This window comes from Nilaparvata lugens, chromosome 2, assembly GCF_014356525.2.
Source record: "Nilaparvata lugens isolate BPH chromosome 2, ASM1435652v1, whole genome shotgun sequence".
Lineage (NCBI taxonomy): Eukaryota > Metazoa > Arthropoda > Insecta > Hemiptera > Delphacidae > Nilaparvata > Nilaparvata lugens.
The window spans coordinates 40,433,775-40,451,057 of NC_052505.1; the positions used below are offsets into that span (position 1 = coordinate 40,433,775).

Genomic DNA, 17,283 nt, shown 5'->3' on the forward strand with positions numbered 1-17,283 from the left:
TTGGTTATTCTTGCTATGAATAGGCACCAAGTTGAAACTATTTCGTTTTGATGGATTGAAACCCAGTTTTGCTTCTTGAATAGAAAATGTGAACTATGATGATTTTTCCTTTGTAACTTTTATTCATAAAAATGTTGTTCATTTATCAGTGTATCTTTGAACAGCTCACTAACCAAGAATATTGTTCTAAAATTTTTGAGTTTGAAATGTGAATTTTTCTAAGAGATATTCTAAAGCTATTTAAAAAACATCTATTGAATAATTTTTTAGGCGTCTTTTAGAATAGAAAATTGATGACTTTTACTAGTTATAAAGTAGACCTATTATGTCTTATCAAGCATATGCAAATTCTGTAGTTAGGCTTGTTTGTGCTTATTTGCAAATAATTAATTTTCCATTACCTTATCATGTATATTTATGCAGTAACTTACTTGCGATCATTAAAATTTCATCTTATCAGGTTGTGATACGCTTCTTTTTTATCTGTCGTGTCATTTGACTATGTACGATATTCAGTACTTGGTTATTCAATCATCTGATGATTATTCATCAGAATCCATTCGCATTAATCTTTCAGTATGAACTCATCTCACAATTCAACTGCTGAAATGGGTGCTAAACTATAATAAAAAAGATTTATCGTGATAATTTTAAGAAATACGGATGTTTTATGAACATTTAACAGTTTTGTCAATCCTATTGTGGGGAAAACCCTAATTTTGCTATTATCGGTTAATAAAGCACTATTATTTCTCCAAATTCATGGTGAAATACTTCTTCAATTCATAAAATAAAATTGTTGTAGCTTCTACACAAATGAAGCTATTAATACTTCAGATACAACTTGTATATCAATCATATTCTCTGTCATTCATTTCATGTTTCCTTGTTATATAATACAATATTTTGTTATTGTCAATAGCATCTTTACCATGGATACACTTTTTCTCTCTTCTTCACATTTGTAACATTTGAGTGGCTTTAGTTTGTTGTGTATGGATTTTCAGAAAGATGTAATGTATTGATTTATTTCTGAATTTCAACAGATAAGATGTGCGATCAGATCAGTGATGCCATCCTGGATGCTCACCTTCGTCAAGACCCTGACGCAAAAGTTGCTTGCGGTGAGTAAAAATAAATATTTCTATTAAAAATGCATTTCATTATATCTTGACCTAGAAATCACATTACAAACCTTGATGTATACTATTGCAATAGAAATATATTTTCTTAAGAGTTCTTAATTTCAAACTTCCCTATTTAAATCTTACCTGTCAATTCATATATTTTCAATATAGAATTCTCGGTAAATTTTCTATGACTTGAGTTAAGGGCTGCTCTATTCTCACTATTATATTGCCCCTGAATTGTTTTCATTTCTTATTCCATGGTTACTGAGGATGACATATTATATTTTATGAGTTTTGTACTACTCCTATTCAAATGTACATTGATAGCAAGCGTGGATTTCATGCTTAGCCTATTTTATCATTAGTGTGGTGCGGTTTATTTTTTGTTCTAATTGAGCTTTCTATTCACGTCTATAATGAATGTTGTTCTGTTTACGCCTGTAATGAATGTAGTAAAATTCATCAACATGCAATAAATTGTTCGTCATTGTTTTTTCTTTCAGACATTTTTTTAATCTAAGGTCAAGCACATAATGATACTCATCATCATTTATTACACCTCATTATAGTTTGTAACGTCTTTGATGAAAGAATTACAGAAATAATCTAGATGGAATAGTTTGCTAGAAAGGAGGCTTATTCTTTTTTTTACCACATTTGGTGAAGTTACTGCATCATGAGAAGTTTTGGATTCACAATAACAAAATGAATCGAATTTGTCTCTTGATACTTTTTACAAAAGTACAGAATACTTAGAAATTTGCTGCAAGTAAGATGGGTTACCGTAGAATCGTGAATGGATATACAGAGTGAGTCATATGTATGGGAACCCTTCAATAAGTTGGAGACTGTTGTAGATTTAATACTGTAACTTTCAGAATAAGTTATTGGACGAATAATCTACCTTTTGACGTACAACTAAATCTCAACCCTTCATAAGGGGGTGACTTAGGGGTTGTAACTCGATTATTTTAAATGTAAACTCATTGTGTGTTACATCATTTTGAAGGCCTTTATAATACAAGAAAGATGGCATAAATAAAAATGTCATGATATCCAAAATAGCGGCTGATTTAAGTGTCAGATTTTAAAGAAATAATTGGTAAAGTAATAAAACTTAAAACACTTTTTTGAATGAATAACGAAATACATTGGATAAACTGGCAATTTATTTAGTATCTGTTCACTACTATTTACATTTCATTTTAAAAGATGCTCGAAATGCCCTCTTTCTCGTTGACATGGTGCCAGTTTGTCATAAATGTAAATAGTAGTATGTAAAATATCCCATCCATGTTGATGTCAATCATTTACTCTATTGATAGTATAGAAGATTAGTAGAAATTTGATTTAATTTGTTGTTTTTTCAGAAACTGTAACAAAAACTGGCATGGTCCTCCTATGTGGAGAAATCACATCGAAGGCAGTAGTCGACTACCAAAAGGTTGTGAGAGATACAATCCAGCACATCGGCTATGACGACTCATCAAAAGGTATGTTGCTTCCACTAGAAAACTTTCCCTATTTGTGTAGGGAAAATATGCTATTCGTTTCCTAAAATGAGCTTGCTTTTGTAAAATGATTGTTTTTTCAAGTTTTTAGAATAGTTAGTTCCTTTATGTTTGCTGGTTTTCCCTAGTAGGTAGATCATTGTATATGAATATCGTAAAATTTCGCCTTTTAAATATTTCATTCGCTTGTAAATTCCTTCCACTTTACTTATTGCAAACTTTTCAAAAAATAATTTATAAGATTAACTCCGCTGTAAATACATTTCTAGTTGATTGTTCTCAAAAACTTGTATTGTAATAATTACCCTTTGCATTTTGCACTCAAATCAGCTTATAGTGAATAGCCTAGTCAGTGCTAGTCTTCATCACAAGTAAATCTAGGTTTTTTTATAATCTTTATTCTATTTCGTTATTCTTTTTCGTCAGCTATAACATATTGCTATTTCGGTTTGTTTTCTTGGAATGCTCATGCTTTTCGCTTTTTAGTAGAAAATAAGATTCTTTTAGTCTCTTTAATTCTTCAAGTCTCTTTTTAGTCTGCCCATGTTTTGTCTCTTTTTGATTGTGCAATTTGCAATGGCGCCTTGGATTTCTTGATATAAATTACATTAAGTTGAATTAAATCAGAGCCAAGGGTGAATCCTTTCAAATCGTGCGACAGTTGAGGAAATACAGTCCTAACCATTACCCACATTTACAGCGGTTTATACTAACTGAATAGAGCTAATAAAACAAGACAGGTTCCTTGAGCTATGCGATCATTGTTTTCAATTTCTTCAGTTACTTTTGAATTAACTACCTTTTCTTCTAAATAAATTAAGTCTTTTTTCAGTGGAAAAATATTCTCTATCGACAATGTTCAGCCCTCAATAGACTTAATTCTTTTTTCTAAATTTTAAAAATACAATCTTCACGTTCACACTCATCCAAAGTCAGATCCAGTATAGTTTCCAGGTGTCAACAAACTCTCGTCAGTCATAGTGAAAATAGTTCCTGCTAAGTATGATTAATATTTTACTTGATCTACGTAAACTTGAGCTTAAAAAAGCAATTTATTTCGAATGTCAGGCCTCAGTTTAATATATTTCCAGTTTCGCTTGTTACTTTGAAGTTATAGAATTTATAAAGGTTTACTCATACTTTCTAACGTTAGTATTGAGTTTCAACTGGAAATGAATAGAAATTAGCTTATTGTAATCCGTTTATAATAGGCGAGAGTTATTCGAAATTTCTGTACGTATTGAATTTGTTGAGAATTTGGAAACTTGATTGCTGTATTATCTGTGAAGCGTTGGCTTGGATGAATGTGAATGTGACGAAAGGGCATTTTGAACTGTCGCATTATAGGCTTCGACTACCGCACATGCAATGTGCTGCTTGCCGTCGACGAGCAGTCCACTCACATTGCAGACGGCGTGCACAGAAACAAAGAGGAGGGGGATATTGGCGCCGGAGATCAGGTACAGTCGGGTGGCCCGGGCCAATTGCACGAATCTCAACTTACCGCATGACTCCTAAATGCGACCAACACCATCGGCGTTCTAGTTGTGTTTCACTTGTGTTGTTTTGTCTCGTCATTGCTTGTGTATTGTGTGCATGCGGTAAACACAACAGGTGGTTTATATCAATAATCTGCAGAATGAGGTAACCTGGTCCAGTATAGTCCAGTTATGTGATTTTCACAATATTATTGTATCACTGGGTAAGTCCGTAGTAAATTATGTTTTTCCGTACATTACAGTGGTAGTCTGGATTTGTAGAAAGACATAGTCTGCATTTTTTATAAGCTAAAACTAGATTGTACAAATGATGAATAATTTTGTGCAAAAATTCATAACTGATATATTAGCAATCAGTATCACGATGAACTCACCTCTTCTAACTACAACTAAGCGCTTTCTTTTTCATGGATGAAGCAAAGAAAACTCCCTTCACAATGAACCTACCCTCATAATTATTGCTGCTGATTCGCATAGTTTAGATCTCGAGAAAAATAACACATTTTTTAGTTAATTTGCAAGTTTGAAATAGTTACATTTTTATGTTCATAATGTATATAGAAACATTATTATTATCGTGTTTGGATTACTGGATAAGAAAATTATTCATTTACTTTGCTCGTTACAAGATTATCGAGAATATGAGTTGAATTTTCTAATATCAATGGAAATGATATAAATTGGAAATTACAGGCTATCATAATCGTAGTATTTGTACGTTATTCAAGAAATTGTAGGATTAATTGAAGTGGCCGGTGGGGTTTTACATCAATGATTGAAGCTAGTTTACGTTCATTCTCAACCTAGGATATAATGTCATAGTCATTGTGAGTCGTGTTTATTTGAAATTGGGTACTCGGTACTGTACTAAAACTAATTACAGTACTTGAAAAAACTGCGATTTGATGTGAGTTATACTAGCACTAGTGACAGTATAATACTGATATTACTTGCATTATCAATATTGTAAACAATAGTTTTCCTTGATAATTATTGCATTTAGGTTCTCCGAGTTTCCATAACTCCGTACAAACGGAAAATACAACTTAACGCATACGTATTCTATTTTATGAACGACATGAATATAATATTGCAACTTTTGTTCTGGCAAAAAAACACAAATAATTCGCAATATCATCATGTGGCTCATTCGTTGAGTTTTATCTGTAGTTGCGTAACTGGTCTCTAGAACAAGATAAACTGAAACCTGTTCATTATTACAGATAGTTTCACAATTATCTTATTTTTTGAACAGCGTGTATTGAAATTGTCTATCAAACGTTACCATCAAATCAAAACGTTTGATTATGTATCAAATCAGCACAATAGGAAACAGAAAATGACAAATTCTTATAAATATTTTTCTCTTCCTCCCGATTTTAAAGAACACCCCAAACTTGGTAATGGTCTATTATGAGCAAATAGTTGTGTTAACATTTCCAATTCTTGAAAAAATCTCTATAAAAACCAAAACTCATTTTTTATATTGACTTTTGAAGCCTGTTGAAAAAAGTCTGAAAACCAAAGCAGATATTTAAAGATGTTGAAAATACATCATTAAACTACCTTAACTTTGAATTTTCTTGCCAAATACTGTATTCATAAATCTAATGAATACAATTTTTGACAAGAACATTTTAATGACCGATTTGACATGCATTGATTTCTCGCCGGTTGAGAATCAGCTGTTGGTAAGAACTAGCCTATCGGAGGACATTCTCGGTGTCTTATCGACAAGAAATCGGTGAGTGCGAAATCGGTCAATAGTGGGGACCATTCTGTTGAAAACTATATCAACGAAATAGTTATTTGTGTAACAAGTGCGCAAAGTGACACTTTGCTGCATCGAAAGAAACATTCATGCACGAGCCGTAGAGTGCGGAATAGTTTATTGAGTGCAGCAATGGAACTTTACGCTATTACACATTACATTTCGTTGAAATAATTTTGTTAACGAAAATCTATTTCTTGTTGAAATTTTATGGTTTTAATGAATAGGGTTTAGTATGCTGAAAACGATAAACAAAAACTTGTTTTTCTTTGAATAAAGTCGTCTGCTGGAAATTATCAACGACAAGTTTTTAAATAGTTTTTGTACTATAAATATAAAAAAGTGAATAATTGTAGAAAGGTGCTCATGTTGTGGATGTGTTGGCGAACAGGTTTTGACTACAAGACCTGTTGTGTTATGCTAGCCATCGACCAGCAGTCGCCGAACATTGCAGCCGGTGTGCATGAGAATCGGCCGGCTGAAGAAGTCGGTGCTGGAGATCAGGTACTTACAATCACATTTGCACTTTCATACAAGTAGGTGACATTCTTATGAAATACTACTTTTTGGTAGAGAGGAACCCACAGACATTTGAAACATTGTATGAGCAGCCATTATTCTCATTTACTCGACATGTCTGAGTAAATTTGAGTAAATTAAATGCCCAGTCCAAACATTGTTCAATCATACTAGTAAGCATGCACATATCTCATAATTATACTTGTAAACAAAAATCAAAACCTACTTTCATCTAATAATCATGTTTGAACTTGTTAATGGTGGTCAGCTAGTAAATGGGAAATACATGTTTGTAAATATTGTCAGGTTCTACTAGTCTTTTAGAAAATTCCTTATCACTTGGATTTTTACTTTTCCTTATGAAACTTTTGAATATAGTCTGGTCCCTTCAATTTGGTATTATGTTCGTTGTTGGATAGATGGGTGAATAGGTGTAAGATTTTATATATTCAGGTTTTGGTGTGAACCAGGCAAATCAATAGTGCTATTTAAAGACGCACTCGTTTCAGTATGGTGGAGGGAGTTTTTTTGAATTTGAACAATAAAGTGCCGACGGAGAATACATGTTTTAAACTTTATTTGACGCATGTCTTTTTTAGTTTTCTGGTGATAATTAACGTTCATTTGAATAATAAATAGTAACATTTTGTAACTGACCACCTTATCAAGTTCTCAACTAATACACAATCAGCATAAATATTTTCGTTGCATTTACTGAATTTGATGCATAAATCAAATGTATGTATTTTTGAGTGCATGTTTGTCTAATTGGTAAATAAATTAACCAGACTAACGAATTGCTTACACTATTCCAAATAGAAATGAAGTACATACTTGTTGAATACATGAATTTTAATTAGAATTCAGTAGCCTATTATAAGTGCAGTAATTTTATAAGAAAGAGGTCTTGCATTCTTGTTTGTAATAATTTTAACTGCATCTGAGATGGTGTCCTCTTGAGCCCTAGCCTTATTAGCAAGCACATTTTATCCGGCTTTTAACAATAATTTAAGAAAAGGGAATTTACTAGACTCAGTTGGTTCAGAAACGTTCAATAACATGTTTTAATAAGCTATGCTGTCTCAATTAAGGATTTATCTCAGTCAATCATGAAATTGATTCATTGCTTTAAGAAACTATGATTTAGGAGAGTTTTGATTAATCTACTTCAAGTTAATCAGGGTTTATGTAATATCCAATATGATTGTTAATTTTGGGTTTAAACCAACAGCTGAACTATCTCCGTTTAAACCGAGATTTTGCAATAGGGTGTTATCAATCACCGTTTTGAACGAAGAAATATTAAATGAAGCAAAAAATATAGGGTTTATTCAACCATGCAGCTGCTGTATTTGCTTTATGTTAATTTTTTATTTGAAATTTGTCAAAAGATCTTATGTCTTCATTAGTACAGTTTAACGTCTGATGACTGTTATGAAATTTGTCAAAATATTTATCTTATGTATCTATTTGTTCAGTCTATTGGCGCAAGTCTAGAAGTGTGCTTTATGTTGACAGGGCTTGATGTTCGGCTATGCTACCGACGAAACCGAAGAATGCATGCCACTGACAGTAGTCCTCGCGCACAAACTCAACCAGAAAGTAGCCGAGCTGCGACGAAGTGGCGAATTCTGGTGGGCTCGACCCGACACCAAAACCCAGGTGAGTTCACATTAATCAATTAGCTCCACAACGGGAGTAGTAGTTTTCACTATTATCTACTAGACTACCAGCGTCACACAGCTTCACGGGAAAAACTACGTAGACTATCGGTTTGAGTTAACAGTAAAAGTTGCGACATAAACGCCCTATATATACCATGGGATATCTACTTATGCTATGTTTATCTATTATGCTAGACTGCTATGTCGTGAGAGAAATATTCGAATTTGTGAATCAACCCGCAGCTCGTAATGGAAAGTTGAATTGAAGATTAAAAATTAAAATAATTTACTTTCTCAAAATACATAGGCAAAATGCTTAATTACTGGAATACAATATGAACTTGAAAAGAAACTAGGTACCGGTACTCCCGAAGATGCCTTCAAAATGGATCTTCCTTGAATGATCAACGTGAATAATGATAATACAAACAAACATGGATAGTAAGAATTCACTCTAAATATAAGTGTGTTTAAATAGAATTAAGTTATAAAAAAATAGAAGTATGAAAACAAATTACAATCATAAAAAGTAAGAAAACAAATCACAATCGTAAAAGTAAGAAAATTGGGAATTTCAGCTTTTTCAGGAAATATAGAGACTTAATATGAATTTGTGTAACAATCTTAACATGCAAAATAATAATAAGTTGTGAGAAGATTCGATAAGATAGTTTGAAAAACCTTTTGCTGATGTCAACTTTAACAACTCTAGGCTTGTGTGTGGCGGCTAATAGAGAGAAGTTCATGAATAGGACTACACTTTCAATTATGTTCCGTGTCACCGAGAATATCTCGTAACTGCTTGAGTCTCAACTTGAACATTCATTCATAGATGGCGGAGAGCTTGGTTTCGGCGTTGAATGGAGAAGTTACTGTACGGTAACAGAGTTTTTTACATCAACTGAAAAACTATTTGCAATGCACCAATCCTGCATTGTACCAATAACAATCATCTCTCCTTGAGTCAATCAAGGATATCGTTCCCCACAATTGAGTAGCTTGTATTGTATAATCTGCAAAAAAGGACAGGCCTTGATAGTGATACATTTTTTGGCAAGTCATTCATTTACAAGGAGAATAGTATTGGTTGTAACCTTCCTACTCCTCATTCTCTTCATTTCAATTTGTTGTAAAGATAAATAATGTTTGTGAAACAGGTGACATGCGAGTACTGCTTCAAGCGAGGATCATGCGTGCCACAGCGAGTGCACACAGTTGTTGTCTCCGTGCAGCATTCGGAAAAGATCACTCTGGAAGATCTGCGCGCCGCCGTCACAGAGAAGGTGGTGAAGGAGGTGATCCCGGCCAAGTACCTCGACTCCAAAACCATCGTACACATCAATCCCTGCGGCGCCTTCGTTCTTGGCGGCCCTCAGGTTAGCCTCCTGCTCCCTGCTCCCACCTAGTCATTTTACAATTGCCACAACTATTTTCAGATAAAATCCGTTGGAGACCGAATAACTATTTCTCTCTATACGTTCAAAAGAGAATCACACACTTCTTCACTTGCTTCCAGACCATTGATAACATTATGCAGATTCTGTTGTCCATCAGAGTCTTGAAGAAAAGTGTTATGTTCTTTTGAGAAGGTTATGCTTCTGAAAATCATTCTCATCTCTCATTATTCTTGTTTTACTTCATTCGATGACTTTCTTCACAATCTCCAGTGATATCCATAAAGATGTCACATACTTGAACAGAATATCTTTGATGGAAGATTTATATAGTAGCAGCCATTTTAGGAAAGCCTTTGAAGAACTAGCTATTCCATTCACTCAGTTTTGGATGATCGAATGAGGCTTCAAAGCATGATCGGTCGTCATTTATTAAATTTTCAAGGTTTCATTTGACAGAGTGTCAATGTATTGACTGTATAGAGTTAATGTTTCCTTATTGGAAATTATCTTCTACTTCTATGGGTATTTTTTGAATTTTTCAGATATACACAGACTCCATAACATAGTTTGTGTGATTGAATGAAAAAGTATGGGATCTTTTCTCGTACAGTTTCTATGTGCAATACCAGAGTCCTTCCTTATGAGCATGAATACAATTTAAGATAATTTAAACTATGTTACAATAATCAGTCATAAATTTCAAGTAGTCATTGATTTTGCATTGTGATTATAAAAAAATCCACAAATAACTCCTGACTTCTTTCAAATATACTTTGACAATCTCTCATATTTGAACCGTTCATGAGTCCTTGTAGTTGTTTCATTGAATTGATTGCTTGCTCTCACACCTTAATAATAATACTGATCTCCCCTCAATAGATTTCCAACAGTATTCTCTCCAAATATATCAAATTCAACAAAGATATCTCCCATTCCACTTTCATTCAAGTACCACCCCAAGACAATCAGTCAAACTCAGCCAGATGAAAAGTATCTATTCATAGATATAAGTTACAGAAATCAGATGATAAAGCTGCGTTTACACCAAAGTTATTAACAAAATGTTAATAACTCAATCTTTATAGATTCTATTAGATTGAACGGAACCTGGCAAAAATAGACTATGTCCATCATGTGTATGATAAGTTATGTTCAATCTAATAGAATCTATAAAAATTAAGTTATATTAACATCTCGTTAATAACTTTGGTGTAAACGCAGCTTTAGAGTTGTATTTCCTTTGTAATCAAATATTTAGTCATATCACATGGGAGTAATTGGCATTATTTGTGCTCAACTGTAAATTTATATTAAGAAAATATTTTACTCCTGTTATACGGTGCTCTATATGGGGTAGCCTATATTATTTGTTTAACTTACTCCATTACTTGACTTTCGCAATTCCAAAGTGATCATTGAACTAATCGAATAATTATTCTCTCTTAATGGAATGTCAGTTTTTTATCGACTGAGAACAACAATAGGATTCCTAACAAGATGGTTTATCATTACAATGTAATCATAAATAATGATAATGAGATGAAGTTTGTAATTTTGACCATAATTTGTATATTATGATGAGAATTATCAATTATTGAGGCTTGAGAGTTGAAAAATCGTGTTCAGTGACCAAAAATACATAAGATAGCGTTCCTGAAATACATAATTTGAATGCATAGAATAGTAGGAGCAATGCGATAGACAGGCCATTACGCGCATTAATCATGAGGGAGGACCGTGCCGCAGCGTAACAGTGCTACTTATCCCCCTCCCACCGCCGCAACTATGATCGTAACCCCCATACTATATATATATCATTGGATTCGGGAAGAAACTGTCTAAAACGTTTATTGGAAGCATTTTCCTCTAAGTCGGCTAATGACTTGATATTCGAGAATAACAAAAAGTCCATAATAAAAAAATACATTTTTCGAGATATTTTATTTTTTTACTATAAATATAAAAAAGTGAATAATTGTAGAAAGGTGCTCATGTTGTGGATGTGTTGGCGAACAGGTTTTGACTACAAGACCTGTTGTGTTATGCTAGCCATCGACCAGCAGTCGCCGAACATTGCAGCCGGTGTGCATGAGAATCGGCCGGCTGAAGAAGTCGGTGCTGGAGATCAGGTACTTACAATCACATTTGCACTTTCATACAAGTAGGTGACATTCTTATGAAATACTACTTTTTGGTAGAGAGGAACCCACAGACATTTGAAACATTGTATGAGCAGCCATTATTCTCATTTACTCGACATGTCTGAGTAAATTTGAGTAAATAAAATGCCCAGTCCAAACATTGTTCAATCATACTAGTAAGCATGCACATATATCATATACTTGTAAACAAAAATCAAAACCTACTTTCATCTAATAATCATGTTTGAACTTGTTAATGGTGGTCAGCTAGTAAATGGGAAATACATGTTTGTAAATATTGTCAGGTTCTACTAGTCTTTTATAAAATTCCCTATCACTTGGATTTTTACTTTTCCTTATGAAACTTTTGAATATAGTCTGGTCCCTTTCAATTTGGTGTTATGTTCGTTGTTGGATAGATGGGTGAATAGGTGTAAGATTTTATATATTCAGGTTTTGGTGTGAACCAGGCAAATCAATAGTGCTATTTAAAGACGCACTCGTTTCAGTAATGGTGGAGGGAGTTTTTTTGAATTTGAACAATAAAGTGCCGACGGAGAATACATGTTTTAAACTTTATTTGGCGCATGTCTTTTTTAGTTTTCTGGTGATAATTAACGTTCATTTGAATAATAAATAGTAACATTTTGTAACTGACCACCTTATCAAGTTCTCTACTAATACACAATCAGCATAAATATTTTCGTTGCATTTACTGAATTTGATGCATAAATCAAATGTATGTATTTTTGAGTGCATGTTTGTCTAATTGGTAAATAAATTAACCAGACTAACGAATTGCTTACACTATTCCAAATAGAAATGAAGTACATACTTGTTGAATACATGAATTTAAATTAGAATTCAGTAGCCTATTATAAGTGCAGTAATTTTATAAGAAAGAGGTCTTGCATTCTTGTTTGTAATAATTTTAACTGCATCTGAGATGGTGTCCTCTTGAGCCCTAGCCTTATTAGCAAGCACATTTTATCCGGCTTTTAACAATAATTTAAGAAAAGGGAATTTACTAGACTCAGTTGGTTCAGAAACGTTCAATAACATGTTTTAATAAGCTATGCTGTCTCAATTAAGGATTTATCTCAGTCAATCATGAAATTGATTCATTGCTTTAAGAAACTATGATTTAGGAGAGTTTTGATTAATCTACTTCAAGTTAATCAGGGTTTATGTAATATCCAATATGATTGTTAATTTTGGGTTTAAACCAACAGCTGAACTATCTCCGTTTAAACCGAGATTTTGCAATAGGGTGTTATCAATCACCGTTTTGAACGAAGAAATATTAAATGAAGCAAAAAATATAGGGTTTATTCAACCATGCAGCTGCTGTATTTGCTTTATGTTAATTTTTTATTTGAAATTTGTCAAAAGATCTTATGTCTTCATTAGTACAGTTTAACGTCTGATGACTGTTATGAAATTTGTCAAAATATTTATCTTATGTATCTATTTGTTCAGTCTATTGGCGCAAGTCTAGAAGTGTGCTTTATGTTGACAGGGCTTGATGTTCGGCTATGCTACCGACGAAACCGAAGAATGCATGCCACTGACAGTAGTCCTCGCGCACAAACTCAACCAGAAGTAGCCGAGCTGCGACGAAGTGGCGAATTCTGGTGGGCTCGACCCGACACCAAAACCCAGGTGAGTTCACATTAATCAATTAGCTCCACAACGGGAGTAGTAGTTTTCACTATTATCTACTAGACTACCAGCGTCACACAGCTTCACGGGAAAAACTACGTAGACTATCGGTTTGAGTTAACAGTAAAAGTTGCGACATAAACGCCCTATATATACCATGGGATATCTACTTATGCTATGTTTATCTATTATGCTAGACTGCTATGTCGTGAGAGAAATATTCGAATTTGTGAATCAACCCGCAGCTCGTAATGGAAAGTTGAATTGAAGATTAAAAATTAAAATAATTTACTTTCTCAAAATACATAGGCAAAATGCTTAATTACTGGAATACAATATGAACTTGAAAAGAAACTAGGTACCGGTACTCCCGAAGATGCCTTCAAAATGGATCTTCGTTGAATGATCAACGTGAATAATGATAATACAAACATGGATAGTAAGAATTCACTCTAAATATAAGTGTGTTTAAATAGAATTAAGTTATAAAAAATAGAAGTATGAAAACAAATTACAATCATAAAAAGTAAGAAAACAAATCACAATCGTAAAAGTAAGAAAATTGGGAATTTCAGCTTTTTCAGGAAATATAGAGACTTAATATGAATTTGTGTAACAATCTTAACATGCAAAATAATAATAATAAGTTGTGAGAAGATTCGATAAGATAGTTTGAAAAACCTTTTGCTGATGCCAACTTTAACTCTAGGCTTATGTGTGGCGGCTAATAGAGAGAAGTTCATGAATAGGACTACACTTTCAATTATGTTCCGTGTCACCGAGAATATCTCGTAACTGCTTGAGTCTCAACTTGAACATTCATTCATACATGGCGGAGAGCTTGGTTTCGGCGTTGAATGGAGAAGTTAATGTACGGTAACAGAGTTTTTTACATCAACTGAAAAACTATTTGCAATGCACCAATCCTGCATTGTACCAATAACAATCATCTCTCCTTGAGTCAATCAAGGATATCGTTCCCCACAATTGAGTAGCTTGTATTGTATAATCTGCAAAAAAGGACAGGCCTTGATAGTGATACATTTTTTGGCAAGTCATTCATTTACAAGGAGAATAGTATTGGTTGTAACCTTCCTACTCCTCATTCTCTTCATTTCAATTTGTTGTAAAGATAAATAATGTTTGTGAAACAGGTGACATGCGAGTACTGCTTCAAGCGAGGATCATGCGTGCCACAGCGAGTGCACACAGTTGTTGTCTCCGTGCAGCATTCGGAAAAGATCACTCTGGAAGATCTGCGCGCCGCCGTCACAGAGAAGGTGGTGAAGGAGGTGATCCCGGCCAAGTACCTCGACTCCAAAACCATTGTACACATCAATCCCTGCGGCGCCTTCGTTCTTGGCGGCCCTCAGGTTAGCCTCCTGCTCCCTGCTCCCACCTAGTCATTAGGTCATTACTATATATTATATGTGATTGTGTTGATAAATCAATCACAATGCTAAATAATTTCATAAAATGAAAACTTATGTAGGATATCTTGTATTTCAAAATAAGACTCTCCTAACTCACTTCATAAACTTCTGTTTATTTTCGTTTTACAACTATCGTTTTCGCACAATATAATTATTTGAACATTTCAATGACTAAATGCTTATTTTGGTGAGTTTGTTACTTTAATTAATAACATTTTAAACACATGTTAAAATCATGTGTGGGATTGTTACTATCAAAATGTAATATTTCCCACACTTATAACTTATTTTAGTGTTGTGGCTCTGAGATACTGAGCTCAATATTATCCAACTCATAAGATTTAATATTTTGGTAGTTAATTATAATATCTAGCTACGACTTCATAAATAGCTGTAATATCCAGGGTATGTGAGAATTTTTCCTGTGTATAGTGGTCCACTAGTTTCATGAGCAAACCTCTGTTAGCAAAACTTTTAGGGCCGGCTTTCAAGCTCGGGACTTGGCAGAGTTCTAGACTTTAAACAGATGGTGTCAGAAAATTGGCCTTCCGAAACGGGACTTAGTCGTAGTCCACTATTAAATTGAATTTTGAGAAACTAGAAATAAAATAAAGAGAAAATAGTACAAAAGTTCAGCTATTTTTAATTATTTAGGAATTTTCGTCATCAGTAGGGCTTCTCATGGCACAAAAATAGGGTTTCGTGAAGATAGAAACAGACCCAAATATTCTGATTTTAGGGTACCCCAGGATATCCGAACCACTTGACGCGCATTTGGGGGTCGCGACAGAGCCGCTTGATGATCAATTCAAAATGATGGATCCAGCGTTCATTGAAACGGTCATAGAATGTTTACCATCGATGATAGAGACCTCTAGTAAACGTGAATCGAATTACAATGAACTTTTCTACAAAGTTTATTACACACTTCCACCTCAAACATGATTTCAATCGACAAAATTTCACTTTTCCAAAAACATTTCATTTTTCAAAGTTATTTTTTTCTTTCAATGACGATTTTTGGATATAAAGTGTTGGACAAAAGTTATTTGAAAAATAATTTTTTATCTATTCCCGTTTGTTTCTATCATCTTTTATTCTGGAGTTATGATATTTTTAATGATGTCATTCTAGCCGCTGAGTTAAGTAACTATCATTAAAACTGAACTATAAGATCGATTGATTCACGTCTACTTCATGATAAAGACTTGCAAATGGTTTCAATCTCTTCGTTTTAACCAGCCAAATAAGAATATTGGTAAGAAAACAAAGAAAGTATTTTTCATAATTAATTATAAATTCAAGACGGCGGCCATAACTGATAAATTCTTTTATATCGATTTCTATTCAGTTATAGTGAGAGATATCCGATCGATTCTTGTTTTCATGATGCACATATTCAGCTCAGTACAGTTCAGTTTTAAGATTGCCATCATGGATATTCTCTTTCTACACATGATGACGAAGAGATTGATGCCATTTCCAAGTCTGTACCTTCAATGATTATTGAGGTAATGGCCAATTGAAAATGGCGGATCCAGCGTTCATTGAACCGGTCATAGAATTGTTACAAAGGTCTATAAATATGAACCCCATAAAATGGCCGCTCCATAAGGAACATGAGTGTCATGACCTGTATTTATAGACCTTGATGGTTACTATCGATGATAGAGACCTCTAGTAAAAGCGAATCGAATCACAATGAACTTTTCTACAAAGTTTATTACACACTTCAACCTCAAACATGATTTTAACCGAAAAAATGCACATTTCCATAGACAACATTTAATTTTTTCTGAATAACTACTTTCAATGACGATTTTTGGATATAAAGTATTAAACAAAAGTTCTTTGAAAAATAATTTATGATATTTTCCTGTTTGTTTCAAGTTTTTATCATCTTCTGTTCTGGAGTTGTTTTAATGATGTCATTCTAGCCGCTGAGCTAAGTAACTATCATTGAAACTGAACTATAAGATCGATTTTTTCACGACTACTTCATGATAAAGACTTGCAAATTGTTTCAATCTCTTTGTTTTAACCACCAAATAAGAATATGATGAGAAAGCAACGAAAGTATTTTTGATAATATTGATAAATTCAAGATGGCGGTCATAACTAAGATATCGGATCGATTCTACCACCAAAGTGTTCATAACTACCCAAAATATAATATTCTAGAGATTAATCTTATTTTAATTACTCTTTCTATGATCAATATAGTTTCAAAAGATTGGAACATACATTCTTCGGGGTCGAAATTTCACTTTCCACCCTGTAAATGTATTCACAGTGGACATAGCCTACTATTACTGTGACTGTGTTGTAGAATATTCAAAAGCTTCATTTGATTCACGAATGACATCGTCATTGGAGCGTCATTGGATAAGAGAGAAAAGTACGGTTTGCAACCGAAATCGCGTTTTCCCTTAATATTAGGCCCATGCCAAACCTGACAATAATTAGAAACAATCCTGTATCTCAATTATCATTGAAGGTACAGACTTGGAAATGGTATCAATCTCTTCGTTATCATGTGTAGAAAGAGAATATCGG

General features: G+C 33.6%; 1 protein-coding gene across 2 annotated transcripts in view; it reads left to right on the top strand.

Annotated features, from left to right (window-relative positions):
- The window catches only part of LOC111048963 (S-adenosylmethionine synthase), a 33,084-nt gene that overhangs the window by 4,266 nt on the left and 11,535 nt on the right, over positions 1 to 17,283 (top strand). The window contains exons 3-7 of one of the 2 annotated variants that reach the window (XM_039421219.1): positions 1,047 to 1,124; positions 2,501 to 2,623; positions 3,989 to 4,101; positions 7,949 to 8,092; positions 9,252 to 9,470. In XM_039421219.1, coding sequence (XP_039277153.1) covers positions 1,047 to 1,124; positions 2,501 to 2,623; positions 3,989 to 4,101; positions 7,949 to 8,092; positions 9,252 to 9,470 — 677 coding nt within the window. Of the gene's footprint in view, positions 1 to 1,046; positions 1,125 to 2,500; positions 2,624 to 3,988; positions 4,102 to 6,302; positions 6,416 to 7,948; positions 8,093 to 9,251; positions 9,471 to 17,283 lie in introns of both variants that reach the window. The other variant, XM_039421218.1, reaches the window with a different exon arrangement.